Genomic DNA, 22,369 nt, shown 5'->3' with positions numbered 1-22,369 from the left:
TCCTTGATACAGAAATAATCCCTGCTTATCTAAAAACCCACTGTCTGTGTGGCTCAGGGACTCCTGAAACAGTTAAATGAATAGTGTCATTCTGCATAGCTAGACATGAAAGACTAACATTCATTCTTTCATCAGCAGCATTCAGAGAATGAGAAATAGGCTTTGATTATTTACCTGATTGTAGAAATGCTGCAGTCATGCAGAAATAGGCTGATCTGATAATGGAAAGGGAAATGTAAAAGCTGTTAACCTGCACAAAAGACTTAATTCTTTTTACATGGTGGAATTATTTCAGGCTAGAACAACAGTTGTCATAGGACAGAAGATAAAGTTTGTACATGATGTGATCAGTGGCTTAGCAATAGCAAAAATGGATCATAAAGGAAGATCATTACTTTTAAGGAGCTAGGCTGTAAAATACAGCTTGAAATTCTGGAAAGGGAAAAATGCATTAAAAACTTATTATTGAAGCTATTGTGCAAAATAAGTAGACAGCTCCATGGAGAAGAATTTATTTTAAGATAAATTCTTCATGAATGTCTAAAGAGGACCTAATAAAGCAATAAGTGAGACATATACATATCCATTTAAACATTTTCACAAGCATTCCTTCCATAAAAAAATTATATCACTGATACAATTTTGCCTTGAAATTGGGCAGGTCTACTCCATCTTTTTTGTAGCATAGAGAAACAGATTAAAATGATAAAGAATTATTGGGCACTGATGCATTTGATATCAAAAAGAACTGCTTCTGTCTTAATCCGTATTTATTCTTCACCTAAATGATTTCAGCACTGACTTCTTTGGATCATAAGTCAAATGAAATGTTTTCTCACTACCAGCAGTATAAGCCTAGCCAGGATTCTGAACTTGACCAAAAGCAAATGTGCATGTGTTTCCTCTATGTGTTTTGAGCAATGAGTTAGCAAGAGTCCATAAGACAGGTGAAGTTACAGCTAGCTCCTCATGTGCTATGATTGCCTTAGGGCTTCTCTTATACCTTCACCAACTCTGCACAGTTGTTTTGGCCAGCTCTTCATTTTGGAGCCCAGTGGAGAACCCTTCAAGAGAATGCAACTCATAGAGCATAGATGATTGCTGTCTTTGAAAGATTCTGACAGGGAATCTCTTGTGTAAGCACATAGAGCTGTCTATCTAGATACATAAGTATGTATGTATATATACATACACATGTAGAGCTATTCCCATGTGAAGATAGGCCTCCATTACAGGAAGGACATGAAGCACTTGGTGTGGGTCCAGAGGATGGTCACTGAGATGATCAGAAGGCTGGAGCATCTCTCCTATGAGGAAAGGTTGAGGGAACTTGTTTATCTTGGAGAAGAGAAGGCTATGGGGAGACCTCATTGTAGCCTTCCAATATTTAAAAGAGCGTATAAACAGGAGAGAGAATGCTTACAAGGGTGGATAGTGAAAGGACAAAGTGGAATTGTTCTAAACTGAGACGAGAGGTTTAGGTTAGATATTAGAAGAAAGTTTTTCACACAGAGGGTGGTGAGGCACTGGAACAGGTTGCCCAAGGAGGCTGTGGATGCCCCATCCCTGGAGGCATTCAAGGCCAGGCTGGATGTGGCTCTGGGCAGCCTGGTCTGCTGGTTGGAGACCCTGCACATAGCAGGGGAGTTGAAGCGAGATGATCATTGTGGTCATTTTCAACCTAGGCCATTCTATAATTCTGTGCTTCTATGATATAAGTTAACACTTCCCCATGCACTAAAAGAAATCCATGTATTTTTTTGTTATTTCATAAGTCCCTTTCTGCAGATCAAAACCATAACTCATGGTAACAACAGTGCACACAGTTTATTAAGATGGCTGGCCCTTTGTTTTGATGGTTTGTTTTGCCAGTGCTGGAGTACAACCAGCCAGCCATAAGTATAGCTCATCATTCATTCTGCAGTGATAGCAGTCTCTGGCAAAGGAAAATGGAATGAGGCTGAAAAGAGTTTGTTTATGAGGATAAATGGTGTTACATGCACAGGGTGCTAAGGGCTGAAATACTTCCTCAGTGATGATTTATTATTACAGATTTAAATGATGGTTCCATGCATGAAGCCTGTGACAGGACTTGCATATCTGGTCCTTAGTCTGAAATCTGATTTCTGTAGTTAGTAGCTTTTCTTTCTCTTCTGCTTATTAAGAATCTCATTATATAACATTAAATATTTATCTTTCTTTTAAAACCTCTGTCCTGATTCAGCAAGACACTGGAGTTTATTATCTAATCCCATCAAACTCAGCCTGACTCAAGCAAACATTGAAGTGTTATGTAAAATAGAGATGGCACTAAGATGGAGTAGGAGTTTTTCTGAATTTGAATTTTCTTGTAAATTGTTCCCCCCACACCCATCTGCTAAACTGCTCAGTATTTCCTTTATACTGAGATTATCTGTGTGATTATTTTTTAAATGCTGTTTTATATTTCTACATTCATTCACGTGCTGGTTTAATACAAATCACTCACCAGCATAAGAGTTGGCTATTATGTGGTCAGATCAGTTGAAAAAGACAAAAGTTACATGTATTTTTGGGTATTTCCCATTCTGATCTATACATTCAGCTTATGATTCCAAACATTTGTAAACTGATGCCATAAAATTGGTCCTCATTTTATTTGTATTCTAAATCTAATTTAAAAAATTAATTCTTCAGTCTTAAAAGTACTGCAGTTTTTTATTTGTTTGATTGCTTTTTCTGTTGTTCTTTGCTTGTTTGTTTTTCCAAGAGCCCTTGAAACACATGGAAATTAAATTGCACCTGCTTTCTGACACTGGTGTCCTTTTTCATTTAGGCAGATGAACTCTAAATACTCAAGCAGATCCTTAAAACTGGCATCCACACTAAGATCATATATTAACAAAATACTTGTGTAGGACACGCTTGTCTAGCAACCTCCCCAAAGGCCACTAATGAGCAGAGAGTACATTTTTCCTGCAAAGTGCAGAAATAATTCATATGTAGAATATCTATAAAGTATTTAGGTGAAAATTAAAATTCTGGACCACATTCCATGAAAGACAGTAAAGTCCTGAAGTCAGTCTGATTTTGTCAATCGATGAATTAATCTGCAGTCAATGAATTGCAGCAGTAGCTGATGGCATTCAAAACTTACTGGTTGTTTTCTCTTATTCATTTTTTTGGAGCTGAGTGCCTTCGTTCTGATTGAAAATCATGCTCAAAAGCTTCCTTCCTTCATACAATAAAGAGCACCTGAAGATAAGGAAAGAAAAATGTGAAAGGAAAAAGGGTTCGTGGTCCAACACATCCTTTTCAGTGAAGAAATGGAAAAAAAACTAAGCAGTCAAACTAAGTCAGATGAAAGGTCCATCTGTCTGAGAAACACATCTCCTAGGGTAGCCAGGTGTGGGCAGTATATATGGGTATATGTGATGCACGGCGTGCTAAGGAAGTTCCCAAATTCAAAGGTCAGTATGTACTTAAAGGCTGTGTTCCTGATTGAGGCTTTAAGTGGAAAGAAGAATTTCTGGAGTTTAAACCTTACAGTTTATTCTTTAATCAGAGCCTTGTCCCCAAGAATTAGTAGGCAGGTCATTTGTCCTGAAGCTGTTTCTGGGTTTGTCAGTGAAGACTGAGTTAGCTTGGCTGGACGGATCTGAATTAAATACCTTCATGTAACTTGGACAGAGACAAGGACAAAAGCAGAAACCTGCTCTCACTGAGATGGTAATATAATTGTAGTCTATCATAAATAAGGTACAGTAGTGATGTCTTGAATAATTAGCACTGTATGCAACATTGAATTTTAATGAAATCCCCATGTGGAGTCATAGCTGATAAAATTTAATCTAACCGTGCAGATCAATAAATAAAAATATGGTTAATTATTTACCGTATCTCTTTATCATTTCAATTACAGAAACAACCTTTCCGGAGGCTGTTAAGCAAAAAAGCTGATTAACATATCTAAACAAGTTTAAAATCCGTGGTGGAAGAGACATGAATGTTTTTATTTAGTGTTTTGGTAGGTCTGAATTTACATACAAAACAAAGGCAAAACAGAAAAAAAGTAGCATATAAGAAAAACTGGTAGTTCATGCTCATCACTGAGCATTCTGTCACGTGTGGGTAAATGTATTTTGAAATGTTTGGCCTAGAGCTGCATGGGGAAAAAGGCTTGCTGATACTGACATCCACCAATCTGGATCGAAAACCCATCAATCTAACTGTGAGGGACCTAGGCTGGCACCATTACGTAGCACATGCATGCACATATTTAGTGTTCGTAGTATTTGCTGACTTGTATCTGCCAATGGCTGCCAAAGAATAGTTTCTGCACTTTTTACCACAAGAATTAGCACAGGAGATGTAGTATAGCACCACTGTGTTGGGAAGGGGATTTCATAATGGTTTCATTTGTATACAGGCAAACTGACGTATGTATACATGTATGTATTTGCAGCTGCTTTTATCTGGTCAAGTACTGTCAGTATTTACAGCTCTGCGTTTTCCTTCACCAATTTTTCATCTTCATGTCATCTTGACACTGCCTTTTCTGCCAGGCACTCGATGTGTGTGTCTGTTTATCAGTCCTGAGCAGTCCTTTCCTAGTTTCTGAGCAGAATTTCTTCTTCCTATGCTTTTCCATCACCCTGCTGCCTGCTATCAGCTGATGGGTACATCAAAACCATATCAGAAGCCTTTTGCAGGGCTCTTCTTTGCAGCCTTCACTATTTTTTTCAGCTTGAAATCTCCTCTGAGGAAGAACTTTATTCCTTGCAGTAGTTGACACTTTGCTGTCTGTGTGGACTGGTACCACCGTGATTTCTCTTTCACCATCTCTTTCTGAAGAGAATGGCTTGGAGCAACAAACCCTGCAAGCTATATCTGAAATAGGAGCCCATCTAGCGATGCAGAGACTAGTTATTTGTATAAATAAATGCTCATAAGTATAAATAAGCATAAACAAAGAGACAGCAATTTGTGCCATTTTTGCTGATGCCACATGTGGCAACAGTTTAGCATCTGGTACATCTCCAGTCAACACAGCCATTTCCTCAATTTCAGAAGCATGAATTTCCTCCCTGTATTGTTAAGGACGTAATTATTCTTGTCATCCACTCCATTGTGTTAGCAAGTAGCAGAGCTGCCAATTATCCCCATTTAAAAACCAATCTGTCCATAAGTGAACAGCATGATCTCAATCTCCTGCAAGTTTATTCCTTCACAGGAGCTGGGCACCTTTTGTCATCACTTTACGTTTTGTTGAAAGTTGTTTTGCATTCTTCATTTTTATGTTGTTTTGATTTTGGTTGAATTACATCAGCTGCTCATTTGGCCACATTAAATCACAGCGAAATCTCTATAACGATTTTATCTGCTTATCCTAGAAAGCTCATTTGTATCTCGAGAGCATTTTATGAGAAATCTCTCTACCAACACTTCCTTGTATACTATGCCAGCACAGACCCATATTCCCCTTTTCCCAGCACACCCCTTATAGATATTTTTTGATAGATTTTTTGTTGTTGTTGTTGCACAAGGAAGTCTCTGACCAACCATTTCCACTCTAATGTGTAAACAATGACAAAATGATGTGCATGCTTAGCAAGGCTTGTTTTTCTTGTGGTTGCTTAATGCAGTACACCAGTACACCCTGAAAGGTGTGCTTGTGTTTCAAGAATGGAGGGATCCTACGCTGTTTCATTTGAGGTTCTCCAAGATCAGATCTTCAAGTTATACTGTGGGATCCAGCCTGCTTCCTACAATATTGTCTTCAAGTCATGTCAAGTTTTCAACTTCCAGAATTACAGTCTGTGTGAGAACAACCTTGTCAGTCACAGTACACTTTCCATATATGTTCCTGCAGACAGTTTGCTATAGATTTAAGGTTTTGGAAGCTACCAGGTCGTGCTTGTAACCCCTTAAGATTCAAAGGACTTTCTGGAAACTGCCCTGATTTCAAAAGTTAAATGTAACTCACTGCAGGCTCTTGCAGCATCCTCTTCCCTAGTTTATTCACATTCATGACCATTTCTTTTTCAAGATACTTTTTACTAAACTGGGTCATATAAATCAGGTCATTGCGATTTATTTGTCACCTAGAAGAGAAGCTTGACATTTTGGTCTCTTCTTCCTGCTAAAAACTGCTATTTTATTAGGCTATTTTTCCAACAAGTGATCTATCTCATTGTCATGTCATTTAGCTTAACCTACTCCTCTTTCAAGCTCTGATTACTTTTTTTTCTGTATTTGCCTTTCCCCAGTATAGGAATTTCCATGTTCACTTGCTGTTTCTACCCTACGTGGCTTCCTCTGTTGCTTTTTTAATGTTAACAAGTGGATGTTTAAATCTGTTTTACTTGGCATTAGCTTTGTTAGTTATTTCATGAGTTGATGCCTTTCGTTGGTTAGCTTCAGGGAATTCATATTCTCCCCCCCTTCATTAGTTATTTCCTTCACAGGTAAGACAGGCACTTCACTCACATTCTTGAAACCCAATTACATGACAGTATCTGTGTCTCTGGGTCCAGCAGATTCCAGCTCCCGTAAGGTGCCTGAAAGCCGTAATTAACAATAGCAATTGAATGTTAATGTCAGGATTTTGCACCTGGTTGTGTAGCATCTCTATGACAGACCAAACAATGTGGCTATTGACTTGCTATTGATTTGTGTGCTCCCAGCTCTGTTTTCTCAACAAGATGTATGATAATCGTTAATTCCTGCCACTCCTTTACAAATCACTGTGCAGTGTGGACTGGATTCCAGGCCTTGTTAGATACAGCGCAGGTTTGAACAGTCACAGAGTAACCCGGCCAGAACCAGAGCCATGGCTGAATAGAATCAGGCACAGCCCCAGTGGGGATATATTGTGACAGTGTAGCAGTCCCTTGGAGAATACAGTTTGCAGGGAGGAAATCGCTGCAGCTGAAGCCCTGCCCTCATTCTGGCTCTGGCAGAGCAAGGCTGGACCGCAGCCAGCTGTGTCCCAGCCTGTCCTGCAGTAGCACAGGTGGCTGCACAGGACTGCAGGTGAAGTGTGGATGGGCTTTTGTCCCTTCTTCTCAAATAGGTGGGGCTTTTTTTTGCCCTGTCCAATCATACAGTTCGTATCCTTTATTTACCTTGCTCTGCTTGCAAAGCAGAAACGGAAAATGTTTAAATATTTCAAATGATTTCCGTATTTTCTGTGGGACTCCTGCTAATCCCTGCAAGCTGTCGTGATTCAGAGTCTACTGGCATCAAACCCTCCTGAGTACTAAATAATACACTCAGTAACATGATTCATTCATGTGCTTTAGAAAAGAAACAATTCATCTCATTTTCTTTCAGTTCACTTCTTAAACATGAAAGATTGCAGTTTTAACTGAGTTTAGAGATGGCTTTATTTTGTTCGTGGCATTTTCTGTTTTTTCCTTTTTCCTTTTCCTCCTTCCCTCTCTCATTTCTTTCCCTTTAATTCCCCTGTCATCCCTCCTTCCTCACATTGTCAACAATGTGAGGATTGTCAATCAAATGTGCATCATATGCATACATTTTGTTTTGGAAATTCAAAATGTCTGATTTTATCACAGTATATCACAAGTATATAGAGTGGATTAGTTTTATGTTTTTTTCTTTTAAGATTGGAATTGAAAATGAAAGACATAGTAATTGATTTTGCTCTGTCCTGCATAGTACTTTAAAAATATCTTCCTGGCAATTCTGATCTAATCCAAAACCAAAATTACAAGTGACAGTTTCATACCCAGGGACCCTAATCAGGTCTGTTCATTGCAAGAATTTCAAAGAGCTGTAAATTTAAGACTCTTGGTCACTTTAAGCCAGAAGTGATTTTTATGTGTGTGTTGCTTTTTTATTCCTTGTGTTTCTTTCTTCCTTTTTTTTTTTTTCTTAAGCTGTATCTTTAGCACCACTGCTGCAACTGTGTCACTGAGCATGTTTTCATGCTGAGGCTCTTCAAGTAATATCAAGGAATCATAGAATTGTAGAATGGTTTGGGTTGGAAGGGACCTTTAAGACAATCTGGTTCCAATCCCCTTACTGTAAGCAGGTACACCTGCCTCTAGACTCTCTAGACCCAGATTGCTCAAAGCCCCTTCTGGCCTGGCCTTGAATGCTTCCAAGGAGGGAGTATTCACAACCTCACTGGGCAACCTGTTCCACTGTCTCACCACCCACACAGTAAAGAATTTCTTCTTGATATCTAGTCTAAACCTACCCTCTTCTAGTTTAAAGCCATCTCCCCTCATCCTTTTACTACTTGCCCTTCTAAACAGTCCCTTCTGGCTTTCCTGTAGGCCCCATTCAGGTACTGGAAGGCTGCTGTATGGTCTCTTTGGAGCATATTACTTGCTGTGTTAACTTCAAGAGCTTAAAGCTAAGCACATGTGTAACTACAGACCAAAGGGCTTCCATGAACACCAGCAAGATGAGTCCCAAGCTACTATCACACCTAGCTAGAAGTTCATTTTTTCAGAATAAATAAATGGCATGTACAAAGTGTTAGGGCATGTTTTCCCTGTGCATTTACTCCGTGCAATTAATAGATTAGATTTCCAGCAACACTGATGAATATCCAACTCTTACGTGGAACAGCACCTGGGCCACCACCTTAGGAGGAGGTTGCAGAAGACTCTCTAATGTCTGATTTTAAAATAATTTCATCCAGTGGAAGAATTTCTGCTCAGTTCTTTTTGTAACCAGGTAAAGAAAATTCTCATAATAAAGCTGAACTCTAGATATGCTACTGTAGGTCAGAGAACACCTGTGGTTAACAAGACATGATTTTTTAAATGTTCATTATTTTATCTCCTTATCTTTAAAGAGAGTCTTACCTTCCAGTAATACTAGGCTTCCTGGTGAAGCAGCAGAAGGTATCATTATCTGTATCACTTTCTGATTTACAAAACCTTACTGTTTCCTTTGTTATTCTTTTCTCCTGTGTGTGCAGTACAGATCACTGAGATCTCTCTCCTGTGTGCCCCTATTAATGTAGTGATTTGTCACTGTGTCTCCTGTGGTTCACCTAGATAGCTTGAAGGGTAGGTGACTGAATCTGAGCATTATTCCAAAAGGATAATGCAGGGTATTATCAGAAGTCATTCTATGCTGTGCATTATGCTATATTTAAGGTGTTACTCGGAGACTTCAGCTGGTTATATTTCTGTTTGGAAGACTCTAGTCTTTGCGCCCTGACAATTCCTTCTGTGTGCATTAATTTACATTTACCAATAAGAGCAGTAAACATGAACTCTATCCCTGATTTTACATTCAGGCTGTAATTTAGATTTGCTCAGTGTTTGATGTCTTTTTGACAGGAAAGTGCATCAGAAGTCATGTACATCTTTGTTTGCATGACTAGTCACAGTCCTTATATAACAAGGTATGAAAGTTGAGATCCAGATGCTTTTGCTTTTCTCATCTTCACGTTAAGTACTTAAGCTTTTTAAAATCATGGCAGCCAGGAGAACCCAGGCTGCAGGAGGCATTGCTCAGCACTCTCTCTGCATTGCTGCAGAACAGAAAAGATGGAGCTGCAGATACAAGAGTCCCTATACTTTTTTTTACACTCGAGATATTGCAGTACAAATGTATGAGTTGAGGCATCTCCCAGCTGGGTAATTGCTGCCAGTGTAGCTTTCTGGATTGCTGTATTGAACATGGACGCTTACATTCTAAGTAAAACTCTTTTTAGTCTTCATTTTGCTCTCACCCAAAATCAATTAATTTGCAGCTCCACAGGGTTTGCTTCTTTAATCCAACCATGGCTCAATCACTGATGTAAAACAAGGTTTTTTTCTGTCCTCAGACTCTTTTCTAATGTCTTCCTATTTCTTGCTCTCTAAGTGCAAGCCTGAATTCTCATCTGTATCTATTTATAAGGGCTTCCCTGCTTCCGGGAGCGCTTAATCAAAGAGAAAGCTATCAGCAGGTGGTTAGCATCAAATGTCAGCAGCTTCTTTGTTCCTGACATCTCTTGGAAAAAAAATGTTTCATTACCATGCAAATGATGTTAGTCCTCCTTTCCAAGATCCATTATCACACAGTGTAACATATGGTACACAGGACTGCGCTCCCAGGATTTATGTGGCAACTAAATTTCTTAGCAGAACAACAATTGTGAGAGCGAAGCCATCAGATGGCAATAATTACTGTTTCCCATTTCTCAGTGATCTGCTGAATATTTCTCTATCTGGTGGTAGCAACTAATAACTCATTGCGGGGGTGGGTGGACAATGTTATGTCTCCTTCCTTTTAAACTCTCCCATTTATCCTTCACTTGTATCAGAAATGTCACAACGCTCCTCGCAGGCTATACCAGACAGAACGGCTTGGCAGTTTTAACGATGTTGTTCTCTGTTGTGGGTATGTCTGGGAAGTGTGTTACTCACGTGTTACTTGGTGTGGCAATGTCTTGAACTGCACAAAGTCAGTTGAACCTGCTGCCTCTTCCTGGAAACCTTGGAAAGTGCAAATTATGTGTGGAAAATGCCAAGAATGGTGATAGGAATCCAACTTTTCCAAGAGCCCTGAAACCCTGTAAGTAGAATCAGATAAATGTAGGAGAGATTTGATTCATCAGTGCAGTGGAGTACACTTCCATGATTTCAGTGGTGCTTCAGGATGTATTTGGAGTTAAGCATATGTTTGGGTGGATTGTTAACTTAAAGTGTGTGATGGAGTGCTTTGCTGACTCAAGGACGAGACATTCCTTACAGCTTGTTGTTTTCCACATTGCCATCTGGGAAGAGGAAACTTGACAGGACGTGGGCTGTGTGAGACATTACTGCATTTCTGAAAGGGTATTAACAGACCTGAAGCTTCCAGATCCTCTGAATCAGGATTTTTGTCTCTACGGATTTGTTTGGGGTGGAACAGCCTCAGCACAGTGTTTGAAAGCAAATTTACCGTGCCACAGCATTTGCTAGGTTATCAGTTAGTATATCCAAATTAAAATAATTTCATGTTTTAGTGAGAGTACTAGTGATGCACATGGTATAGATGGAAAGCCTTACAGACCCAGCAGGTTTCTGGGGCTGAATTTTTAGATATTTTAGGAATTCTGTTTTGCACACAGACAACTGTAAGAATTCACATTTGCAAACACTTTTAATTACAGAGTCATCTCTTCACTAAACTCATTTTCTGAGCTGGGGGAGCATATCCACATTTGTGTGAAATCAGTCTGTTTTCACAGTCTGTTAGACAGCTCACTCTCACTATCTCACTGCAGCCAGATAGCATAGAAGAAGAGGTAATATGGACCTACAATTGCACTTGTGGGAGAAGTGCAAGATATCTCAATTCGTCGTTATTCTCCAGGTGCTTTTAACTTCCCAGAATACGGGATGGTCACCTGAAAAATGCCCAATACCATTTCTCCATCTGGTCAGCATAAACCCCTCCTTCTCTAATACTGTACCATCCTGTTCTGTTCTGCCCTGTAACACTCTTGACCTAAAAGCCTTTTCTGTGCTGCTTTGCATTTTTGATGAAAACTGATGGGAGAGTAAATGTTTATTGCTGCAAAACGCATTTCTTTGTGAGAACTCTTCTTTTCTTTATTCTTTTCCAGTGACAAAATGTTCCCAGCCTTCGGATTTGGAGCAAGAATACCCCCAGAATACAAAGTAGGTGAATAAGAGAAATTTTCTCTTTTTCTTCATCTATGGGGCATAAGATAAGGGAGAAGAGGGAGAAGTGCAGGTTGAGGGCTGGGGGAAGCGTGTTGTCTCTCACTCACCTGGTTTTCTCATTAAGTAATACCTCACTGAAACCAGAAATCAAAATTAGAAGAGGTGTGTTTTACTGAAAATACTTAATGATATTAACAAAACTTTGTTAATGGCTGTTAGCCTGCTAAAGAGGACTGAATGTTTGAACAGTGCTCAGCAACCATATTTTGAAGCTCTGTGGGCCTTGATTTGACAGAACCAATTTTTGTAGGAAGGAATTCAATGAATGGCCTAGTGCCCTTGCTTTGTGGTTTGGAGACTGAATGTCTTCCTGGAAAAACAGACTTCAGAAGATTTTTGCTCGGTACCAAATTTCTGTTCAATAGTGGACATCTTCAAAACCAGGAAGAAAAATAGAAGAGCATATTCATGCTGAAAAGAAGGATCATCCAACAGAAAAAAGGGCCAGAGAGAAATAGGCAGAAGTTCAAATCCTGTGTTGCACATGCAGGGACAGAACAGGCAGAATAGTGGTTCTGCACAAGTAAGTAACCGAAGACTGGCTGAGGGTTCTGCAACTCAGATACTGTCTGCAAAAAAAAAAGCAGAACTGGACTCCTGATGGTGCAGACTTCATCCAGTATTCCCAAGTTGCTGAAAGTTGCTTCTTTCAGCTGTCCCTGCACCAGAGAAGTGAACACTAGCTGAATGGGAATAACTGTCTGCAGAGATGGGTTATATGTTATTTAGTGTTATAAAGTGTGAATCAATAGAAGGAAAAAAAAATGGACGTGTCCTCATGGCTTGTGGATCTGGTATCTGCATGAAATTCCAGTAGTGATGTGCAGCAAATTTGATAGATGTCTTGCAAACGAGTGTCTAAGGTTAGTCAACATATGTTTAAATAGCATTAGCTTCTGAAGTAAAAATTGCTGTTATGGAAAAGTGGACTCTACCTGACAAAGTGTTTTGCTGTGCCTTGTTCCTGAAAAGGAACACCAGTGTTAATGCTTTCCAAAAATCAGAGACATCAGACAGTTTCCAGGACTTTGATACAGATTTGAATGTGGTATATGCACAGAGAACATCTATATCTGTTTGCATATCTATTTCAACCAGGAGGTGATAATCACCTGTGCTATATTAGGGGAAGTGTTTTAGAAAATAAGAGTGCTTAGGAGCCAGACACATTAGTAAAACACAAGGACTGCTTATCAAATGTACATTCCTTTGCCACAAATATGTACATCTCTACCTGCGTTTGTATGGCAGTGCTCACTGAAAGAACTGATCTGTATGTCACAACTAGATTGCCCTCTTGAGCCCACTCTGGACCATTCCTGATAAAGCCATGCACTGTTGTGTTTATCCTAAACGAAGGTACTAACCTGGTGGTGTGACAGAGGCTAGATGTTCCACCATCTGTGAGATAACAATCATTGTGTGAGGGAGAGCTTGCCATGCTTTCAGCTGCTGAAAGCCATACTTGCCTCAAGGACTGCTCAAAGAACTGTGTTTTTGTGCCAGTTGAGGTATTTTCACTGGTTTGCTGGAGATAGCTGTGGAGTAAAATTCACAGCTCCTTTCTTAACCAAAGTGATCGGATTGTGACATTGATATGTTGGGTCATATCAGCATAATGGCAACATACTGAATTTGTTAGACCCAAGCAACTGTCTCCTCATTTAATTGAGAAGCGTTTCAGGTGCCAGATGAAAGATGTATGTCTGGCTAGAAAGTGATTTCAGGAGTACTTTGTAACCAAATATCCCTACAATCACCGTCACCAACTGATCCGATGCTTGGGAAGAGCTAGTGTAAGGATACATTTCCTCATAAATACTCTTAAGAAAGTGAGAGACTTGGACAATTTAGTTGCCCCGATCTGTGTACATGGGTCTTGCATGATAACATGACCTGTCCTGACAAAGTCTGTGTATTACTGATCTTTTAGAGCAGGAAATCGGATGATTCAGGATCTTTGCGTTTTGCGAAGTTTGTAAAACGCAGTGGTAAACTTAAGATGGAACTACTTGCTTGAGAATTACTTGTGTGTGAGTAAACAAGTCCAAAAGTATGTGGAGATACAACTGAGGGTTAGAATAACATCTTTAGTCTCCACCATGACAAATTGTCACAGACAATGATAAAAAAGTGTTAAGACAATCAGCTTACTAATGTAATGAAACTTTGAAGAAGAGAAGAACCACATTGCAGAGGGATTAGCCTTTCTGATGGGGATAAGTAATTAACTGGGTGTCTAGCAGGGGCACATCCAGCTGGAACTGGATTAGGAATTAGCAGTCATCTGTGCTACTGTTCAGTCCCTCCCTGTAACATGCTGCATAGTCCATCCAAATATCTGCATTCTTACATAAACCGTAACCTGTAGACCTGTAGAGTCCTTGCTTGGCTTTGGCTGCACTTCTGAATTGAAAGATTTGCTTTCTAAGAGACTGAGGAGTCCACTGCAAAATGATGTGTTAATGAGTCAAGACCAATAATCCTGAAGATCCTTCAGTAATTTAGTCTACACTGGTATCATAAATTTAATTTAAAGCCAACAACGATTAGTGTTTTACATGGAATACAGCCAAGATGCATAGGAAACAGTGAAGAAATGGTTATAATTGAAAGTAACAAAGAAGAAACCAGAGTGCTCACACCTTGTTTATTGAAAGTTCTCTTCTGCAAAAATACGGTAACACTAAAGACGCCATGGCAGTAGTGTGGATCTCAGACTATTCAAATATTCTTTTGGTACTTGTGGTCAAAATTAATTCAAGTCATACATATCTTATATTAAAGGACAGCAGTGTCAGAACTGTGGTAAATCACATCTTCAAATCTAGATTGAGTCATCATGAGGAAGTCTAAATGTTGTCTCCATCATGTGGATAAATCTGCTTTTCATTTTAATTTAGAACGCAGTTGAGCCTCCAATCCTAATTAGATAATCTAACCTGCCTATAGCACGTTGGTCCCTGCACACCAGCAGCTGCTATCTTTTATTTCTTTTGGTAGATGACAAGTTGCTAGGCCTGTGGAAGAAATGACTCCCACTACCAAGGGTTTCTAAGTAACCATGAGAGCCTCCATACAGCAGTAAACGTAAGACAAAGCAGCTTCCATAGAAGTCAGCTAAATGAAAGCTGACCAATCTATGCATGGCAATAACACAGTAATGGGAGGCCAGAGGAAGGCAGCCTGATAAAAACAGTGACCAAAGTGGACACAGTGGATTCAGACCTAATTTACATCATGCTCAGTTACAAGCTGTAGGAAAATGGGGACTGTAACTCACTATTCAGCATAAACCAAAGGTAATGAGTCTCCACTGTGCTGTTTAGGACCAGCTGAAGGCCACTACTTTCAGGATGGGCATAAGCTCTGCATTTATTTGGCAAGGTTTCTTGGGTGCACTAGATCACGTGGGAAACAGGTGTCATTTTATGATGTTGTGTCAAACCAGTGCCTCCATTTCATACTCTCTTAGGTTGTTTCCATTAGCTTGGGATGGATGCTGGAAGGTAGCGTCCACCTGTCCATTTAGTAAGATTCCAGCTCCTCGCATCCTTTTAAATGTTACAATAAGTGCAATGTTTACTATGCCAAGCATTGTTTCCCATAGAAAAATACACCTCTCTTTACATTAGCACTTCAGAACAGCGACAGCATTCATCTTTGCTGGCTTCTCACGAATCTCCTCAGGGTGAACCTCTTTAAAAACATATTTTATATATTTTTTCTACAGAATTTCTATTTCAAGAGCACACTGTTATGTTACAATGATTTTATTTTCCCTCATTTCAGCTCCAAATGAAACATATCAGCTGTTAGCAGAAAAAAACAGCAGTTTCTCAGTGGCGTAAGGAATCTGTGGTAGTGAAGGAAGCAAAACATGCCATATAAAACATTCCTCATCAGTCTAGAGGTACTTCATCTAGTATTCAGCAATATGATCTTTTTTCCCCAAGACCTGACAATTACACCTGCATTTCAGAGAGCAAAAATATGTGCAAAACTTTTTTAAAAAAGATAGATTGTAAAAGGATGTGTAACAGATCAATGGAAAAAAACAGGATTTGTAACCCTCGCCTTGGGACCTGGATTTAGGCATGGAAGATGAACAATCATGTACAAAAGTAATAAATGGGCAAGCATTGCCAAGCAGAAATGTCTGCACTGTGATCTTAGCCAGAGACACAAGCTGTCCAGCTACCAAACTATTTAATTAATGAACATTGAGAAAATAATAGCCTCTGAGCAGTAGTTCTTTAAATCAGTTAGTGTCTTAAGCTTTTGCAAAATATGCAGACATTCAGTATTTAATTTAAGGACTTGTAGAGGTATAATCGTTTTCAGTTTACTCACAGGTAAGTGTTCAACATTGTGCCTCTCGAGATTTATGCTTTTGTGCATATCTATCTGTTTGTAGATTTTTTACTGTCTTTATTTGAATGAATAAGAAGGAGTTTCTAGACATGACTGGATTTGTCACTTGTTTGTCATGTAGTCGCAGTATCGTCACTGTAGAGGTTTCTGCAAAGTCTGAACTCCCTGGGACAAGGAGGCAAATTTAAATGAGCTTAACAACCTCTGGGAAAAAAAATAAAAAGAAAAAAAGATTGCTAATTTTTAAAAGAATTGAGGAATCCCATTTCAGCATTTGCAAAATGAATGAAAAACATCTGTTCTCTAAGTCAAAACAGCTTGTTGCATCAAATATGGAAGTTCAGACAGAGTAAAAATGGATTTAAGAAAATGTGGCGGCTAAAATCGGACAACACATTTCGATTCAAGTTAAAATGTCTTTGTATAAGACAGTTTGCCTTCCAACTTTCATGGTTGTTTTATTTCGCAGATTCCAAGGTAGGGGTTTTTTGGGTATTTTGAGATTGATTTGTGAAAGTGAATTTCATTAATCTGATGTTAAGGAAATAAGTTTCTAGCTATGTTAAATCTAGACGACTTTTCTACTAAAATTCTCTTACATGTGTGGAAGTATGTTTATGACTCTTGCAAGATACCATCTCATGGACACCGTCATACTAGTTGACAGCTGCCTTTCTGTGTGCTTGTCTTTACATGTGTACAGGCAATGGAAGCATTGTATGATGGTAAAAACAAACTGTACTATAATGTGCATCGGCAAAAATATTTTAGACTGCTTATGTAGTTGATGTATCCACAGAAGTGCTGTTGTTGTAATGGACTTGATGGTGTACTTACAGATACCTAGAGCTACTCTGCTTATTTCTCTTGTTAAAAACCTGGAAGGAATTACCTGAGAAAAAAAAATTGTGCCTGGTGCAGGAAGTTCCTGGAAAGCTGTGTTTTAATAATCCCATCTCTATGAGCTGTCTGCTAAATAATTTATCTGGAGTCCTGTAGAGAGAACAGATTAATACACAGCCAAGTGTAAGTAGGTTCCTTAGTTGGAGGCTTTGAGCGGTGCTCTGTGCTGCATGATAATGCCAGGCTTAATCACCTCTGCAGTCCTCAGTTTTTCTCTCCATTCCTTTTATGGATTGGTTTTAAGAGAGCAGGAGGGCTGAGCAGAGGGGTCAGCTAATTATTTGAAACTTAATCCAGGATGTGTGAACACAATCTCAGTTCTACATGGACTTTCGTTATTGTGGGGCTGAATTTCACTGCAAACAAGGCCTGCAATTCTTTGCAAATTTCTCTGTTCCATATAATGACATAAAGCAATAATTCTATGCTTGTATGATGTGAGGTATTCCAGAATTTCCTGACTCTTAACTTGACCATCATACAAATGACATTAATAGATTATATATAAGCAAGCCTGCTTCTGAACAGCCAGGTGTCTTGTTATGTTTCCCCTAAGGATATCCCAGTCTTCAGCATCTTTGATGTTCACTCTTTTTCCTCCTTTTCTCCATTAGCATATCAGTTCTAGGAGTGCATAAGGGCTGTATCATTCAGTGTCAGAAAGACGCCATTTATTATACTGGCTTTGGGCCATCTGACATCACTATGGTTTGCTTTTCATCCTCAGAAGCCTTGCATGCTTAACTGAATTTTAAAAAAGGGGGAGAATGACTTCTGGACATTTGGAGAAACTGCTTTAAAAAGATCTGCTATTGGTTGGCATTGAGTAATGATTTCCTGTTTGTGAACCATCCCTGAGCTGCCTAATGAGTTTCTCTCCTTCACGTTATTCTTATATCTTGTTTACATTCTGATACATCTTTAAGAGAGCATAGAAAACAATCATATCCTTCTTTATTCATTGTGTTTCTTGTCCTGCCTTTAGGGTAAATTGTAACACTGGTCTTGGTGAATGAGGATGACAGTGTATGAGGTCCACTAGCTGTAGGAGAATAGCAGCCATTGCTCAGACAGTATTATTTCTTGGAACATTTTGCACACTTTCTAGACTAATGCTTTCTTATTGGCCCAGACTGTTGCCTGTTCTTAAATAATAGGCTGGGTGCCATAGCTATGAACCAGATAAATTGTTTGTATTGTGTGATCCTGAAACTGTATAGCAACAAAAACGTCTAGCTCATGCTTGCATAGTGTGAATTAAATAATGTATTTATGGCTCTGGAAAAGAATTGTGGTGTTTCTTGTCCTGTAATTTGAAATGCATTAAGAATAAAGAAATAAAATCTCTGAAGAAGCACAGCATTGGAAGGATAAGCCTGCAATATATATATGTGCATCACTTGCTATTGAAATGCAGGTAGTATAAAATACAGAAAGCCTAAAGGAAAAGGAAGGCAATTGAACAACAGAAAAATCATCTATGAGTGAAAACTCACATAGCAATTCTTGACAGCTGCAATTACCTTTGGCCTGCAGCTGGTCATGAGACTGGCAGATACCAGCTGGGCAAGTTGTGCTGGGAGACATACAAGAGCAAGCCAGACAGAAATGCTCTGGAGCACCTCTGAAGCATATCTGACAGCCCTGCTCTCCTGTGCCTTCTTAGTGAGAAGCATGCATAGTGGCTCTCTGCATTATCTTCTATGGCCAAGAAGCCTGAATGGCCCATTTAAAACCCTTTGAATGAGACAGCTGATGCTCGTTGTAGACATAATAAATTCCTGGCTAGGGCTGAGCTGGCTGAATGCTCTTCAGTGAGTTCTTGCTTGAGTCCTTGAATTTTCTCCCATCATAGTAGAGGTCCCACTTTATTTAACCTTTTAATAAGTAATGGTGAGCATCATCATGGTTAGCAAGACCAGCATATGATAGGAAAAATGAGCAGGACAAATATTTTAGTGATGACAAAGCTTCTGCTTAGTTCCAGCTAGAGAGACATTTGACGTTGCACACTGGAGAAGATTAGACTGATTTAAGTTAGCTGGATCTAAGGAATCCTATGAGACAAAATAAGAAGGACTTGGTACAACTGATGTGTAACATCTATTCACTGACCATTTTCTGTGCTATCTGTAGCGTATAAATGGAAGTCATCTAAACTAGGAGGTAAAACAGTGGCATCCAACAAATAAATCTTCCTGCAAATAATCCATGTCCCATTGCACAGGAAGTAAACAGGTTGCTTTCCGTATGCCTAGGAGTGCTGGCACTTCCAAATGTCCTACAGATATCTAAAAGTCTTAAAGATATGTAATTGTGTTAGACATATAAATGTTCCCTTTACTCTGCAGTGGTATACCTGAGCTCAAATTAGAGATTGCCTGCTTACATCTCAGCCGTGTGCATTTTTTGCAAACCAAAATATGTATCAATATGTTGTATATCGAAACAGAAATTGGACTTCATTCCAGACAATTGAAGGAGAATTCTGAGTCTGAGCTGAAGAGATCGTGAGAAATCGAGCCTCAGACATCAAGGAATGGTGCAAAAAGGAATCTGGGGAGCAAATCAGACAAGAGCAAACGAGAAAATTAGAAAAGAGCATCTGAGGAAAATTTCAGTCCCAGTACATTTGTGCTGTGGTTGCAGATCTCTAATTGACAGACATTTAAGAAGCCTGGAAACTAAAACTTATGTTGTCTTCCATTATTTATGCATTCAGAAGTCTTGTATTATTTTCCCAAACCACTAAAGACAACAATATACTGTTTTCTTAGAAAATCAGCAACATTTTTGTATTCATAGTGATGTATCTTAGAAAATAGCTTGGTGGTATTTCATTACAGACATATTTGAAGAGTGAGAAAATGGGATATTTACTAACCTTGAGGGAAAACTTTTTTCTTATTTTCCTGATTTCTCCTCCAACTACTCTAATTTCGTAACCAACTTAGATTTCTTGCATTTCTTACATTATTATCTCACAGTGGTTCCAAGGGACTTCATTGATCTCTTGGAGAATAAATTATATTCTCAATGAGCCTGTGGCCTTCAAATGAGAAACTGTTCACATGTGGAAGATTCAGAACAGGGCAGAGCATGTGCTGTAACAGGACCTTCTTTAGCTCTCCTGTGGTCTGTACACTAAGAAGTGAGAGAGCTTGCATTCACATCCCACCTCAGCAACGGGTCCCTCTTCTGTCGCTGCCATTGGTAGCCCAGTGCTGATGCCGTATTGATGTGATTTCTCATGTGCTTGGGTGTTTTTTCTTTGTGTTCTTTTTTCCTGTTTTTTATTGTTATTTTCAAGTTTGATTCCAGTTGTGGTACTTTGTTTTCACATGGAGTTCCATCTGGGACTGTATTTCAAACTTTACGCTAAAAGCTTGAAAGATCTCTGGTTTAATGCAGAAAGAATGTAAAGGGTGTTTAATTCTGAGTTCTCTTTGAATAATTTTTCCAACTACAGTTTTCTCTTCTTTCCATTTATCTGCAGGTCTCCCATGATTTTGCAATCAATTTCAATGAAGACAACCCAGAATGTGCAGGTAACACATCAGGACAAACTTACTGCTGTATTTCTGCTGTGACAAAATCTGCTTCTATCTGTTATTGTATCCCCTGAACACTTTTCAAAGTGTTTCTTGAAGAAAGCAGTTCTGAAACCTAACAGATTTAAAGAGCCTTAGCAAGTGCCACACATTAATGGTCTAAAAGATAGGTCCCATTGAAAGTACACAGTGTTGGATGCTTAGCACTGCAGATCCCTGAATTGCTACATGTTGCTGAAAACTAAAGCCATGTTTTCTGTGTTCCTTTTGGATCTACAGCAGCACAGTTTGTGCAGCATTAGAGGAGCAAGACGTGAAAGGCAAGGCATGCTGTGCACCTCTGTAGTCGGACTCCCTCTGTTTACTGCCAGTTGTTTGGCAAGACCTGTAGCAACAGTAAGCTACTGCAAGTCAGCCCAGCACCAGAGTCAGAGCAGCAGCTGAGGATGAGTGTGAGAGAAGGAAGCATGGTTTCATGACAAGCAAATGCAGCAGACAACTGTTTTAACACAGCATAGGTGATTGGTGTGTTCTAGCAGTAATCACTAATCTTCAGTAGTCAGAGGGTAGATTAGTGTAGCAGATTTTGCTGTACATCATATGTTTTCATATGAGGTCTGTGGTTATTGATGCTGTCTGTAGAACCTCCTGCCACAATACTCACCATTTGTAAAAGGTGAGGATAACAGGAAAAAACAAGTCATATTAGACGTACACATGCTTGAAAGTCTTGGTCAGATGATCATTGCTGTCTAAAACGCACAAGTTTTTTGTTCTCCCTTACTCTTTGCTGCCTTCAAAACACTAAAACAGGTGTTTCAAAATGCACTTCTCATTCAAATTTTTTAGCTGTTCCTTTCAATCCTTCTCAGACTTATTAGTGGCTTTCTTTCTGGCAGTCTGCAGAATATCTTTGGGATGAAGATTAAGATGCCAGGGAATAAAGTGAGGAAAAGAAGAGGTTAAGCAGTTTGACAAAAAAAAAAAAAGACATCATTAAAAATTTCAGATTTCGTGCATCTTAAATGAAAGACCTGCCTTGTTGGTGCAGTAGGCATTCCAGCTTTGTCCGCACACGTGAATTTTTGGCCTACTCCAGCTTCAGTAGGTGAGGTGCTTGAGAAGTATTTGGGCATTTTTATGCGCACTCCACCTCCTTTTTGCCTCTGTTGAGTCCAAGGCTAATACTTCTATCATGCTGACATTGCTATACAGTTACGTGCATTGACTGAATGATGTTTATAGTATTTGAAAAGGCTGTCACACCTATGTGCTAACAGCAAGTCAGAGATTGGACAGCCAAACCTTCAGTTAAAGAAGTTACTATTCATTCTATGTGTAGAAAAGGAAATGCAGCAGTGAAAATGAGAGGAGATTAAAAAAAGGAAGAAGCTGCTCAATGATCTTCGCCCAAGCTTTATGTAACTTACTGTTTGTTATGTATTCAGTTGTTATATGTGCTTTGAATAAGAGTCAGCTGAGAAGTTAATCCATCATCTAAAAGGTGTAGAGCTAAGAAGCTGCAACCAGTTGGTCACAGCATGGAGGAAGGCCAGGGAGGGAAGTTTAGAGCATTTGTACACACATCTACAAGATATAAAAGGCTCTTCTGTGTACCATTTAAAATAATGTCCATCTGGATGAAAGCAAGAAAACAAGACAGACCAGAAAACGTGTTGTTTAATCATCTGCTGCAGCTTGCTTATCATCTGCCTGTAATGAATGCTTGATCAGTTCCCACAGCCAATTGTTCTCTGGCGTTTCTCTGACTTCTGTAGATGCCCACACTGCATTAGGTGGCACAGACTGCAGTAACACCAACCTGTCATGTGAGGAGAAGATACTCTTTGGCCCGAGAGT

The 22,369-nt window shown here is 39.3% G+C and overlaps 1 protein-coding gene across 5 annotated transcripts in view; it reads left to right on the top strand.

Annotated features, from left to right (window-relative positions):
* The window catches only part of CPNE4 (copine 4), a 239,278-nt gene that overhangs the window by 205,002 nt on the left and 11,907 nt on the right, over window positions 1–22,369 (top strand). For all 5 annotated transcript variants that reach the window (XM_052694172.1, XM_052694171.1, XM_052694173.1 and 2 more), the window contains 2 exons: window positions 11,561–11,615; window positions 20,455–20,506. In XM_052694172.1, coding sequence (XP_052550132.1) covers window positions 11,561–11,615; window positions 20,455–20,506 — 107 coding nt within the window. The remainder of the gene's footprint in view (window positions 1–11,560; window positions 11,616–20,454; window positions 20,507–22,369) is intronic.

This window comes from Tympanuchus pallidicinctus, unplaced genomic scaffold, assembly GCF_026119805.1.
Source record: "Tympanuchus pallidicinctus isolate F22 unplaced genomic scaffold, pur_lepc_1.0 scaffold3, whole genome shotgun sequence".
NCBI lineage: Eukaryota > Metazoa > Chordata > Aves > Galliformes > Phasianidae > Tympanuchus > Tympanuchus pallidicinctus.
The sequence above is the reverse complement of the archived record's forward strand: the minus strand, read 5'-3'. Positions and strand labels throughout refer to the sequence as shown.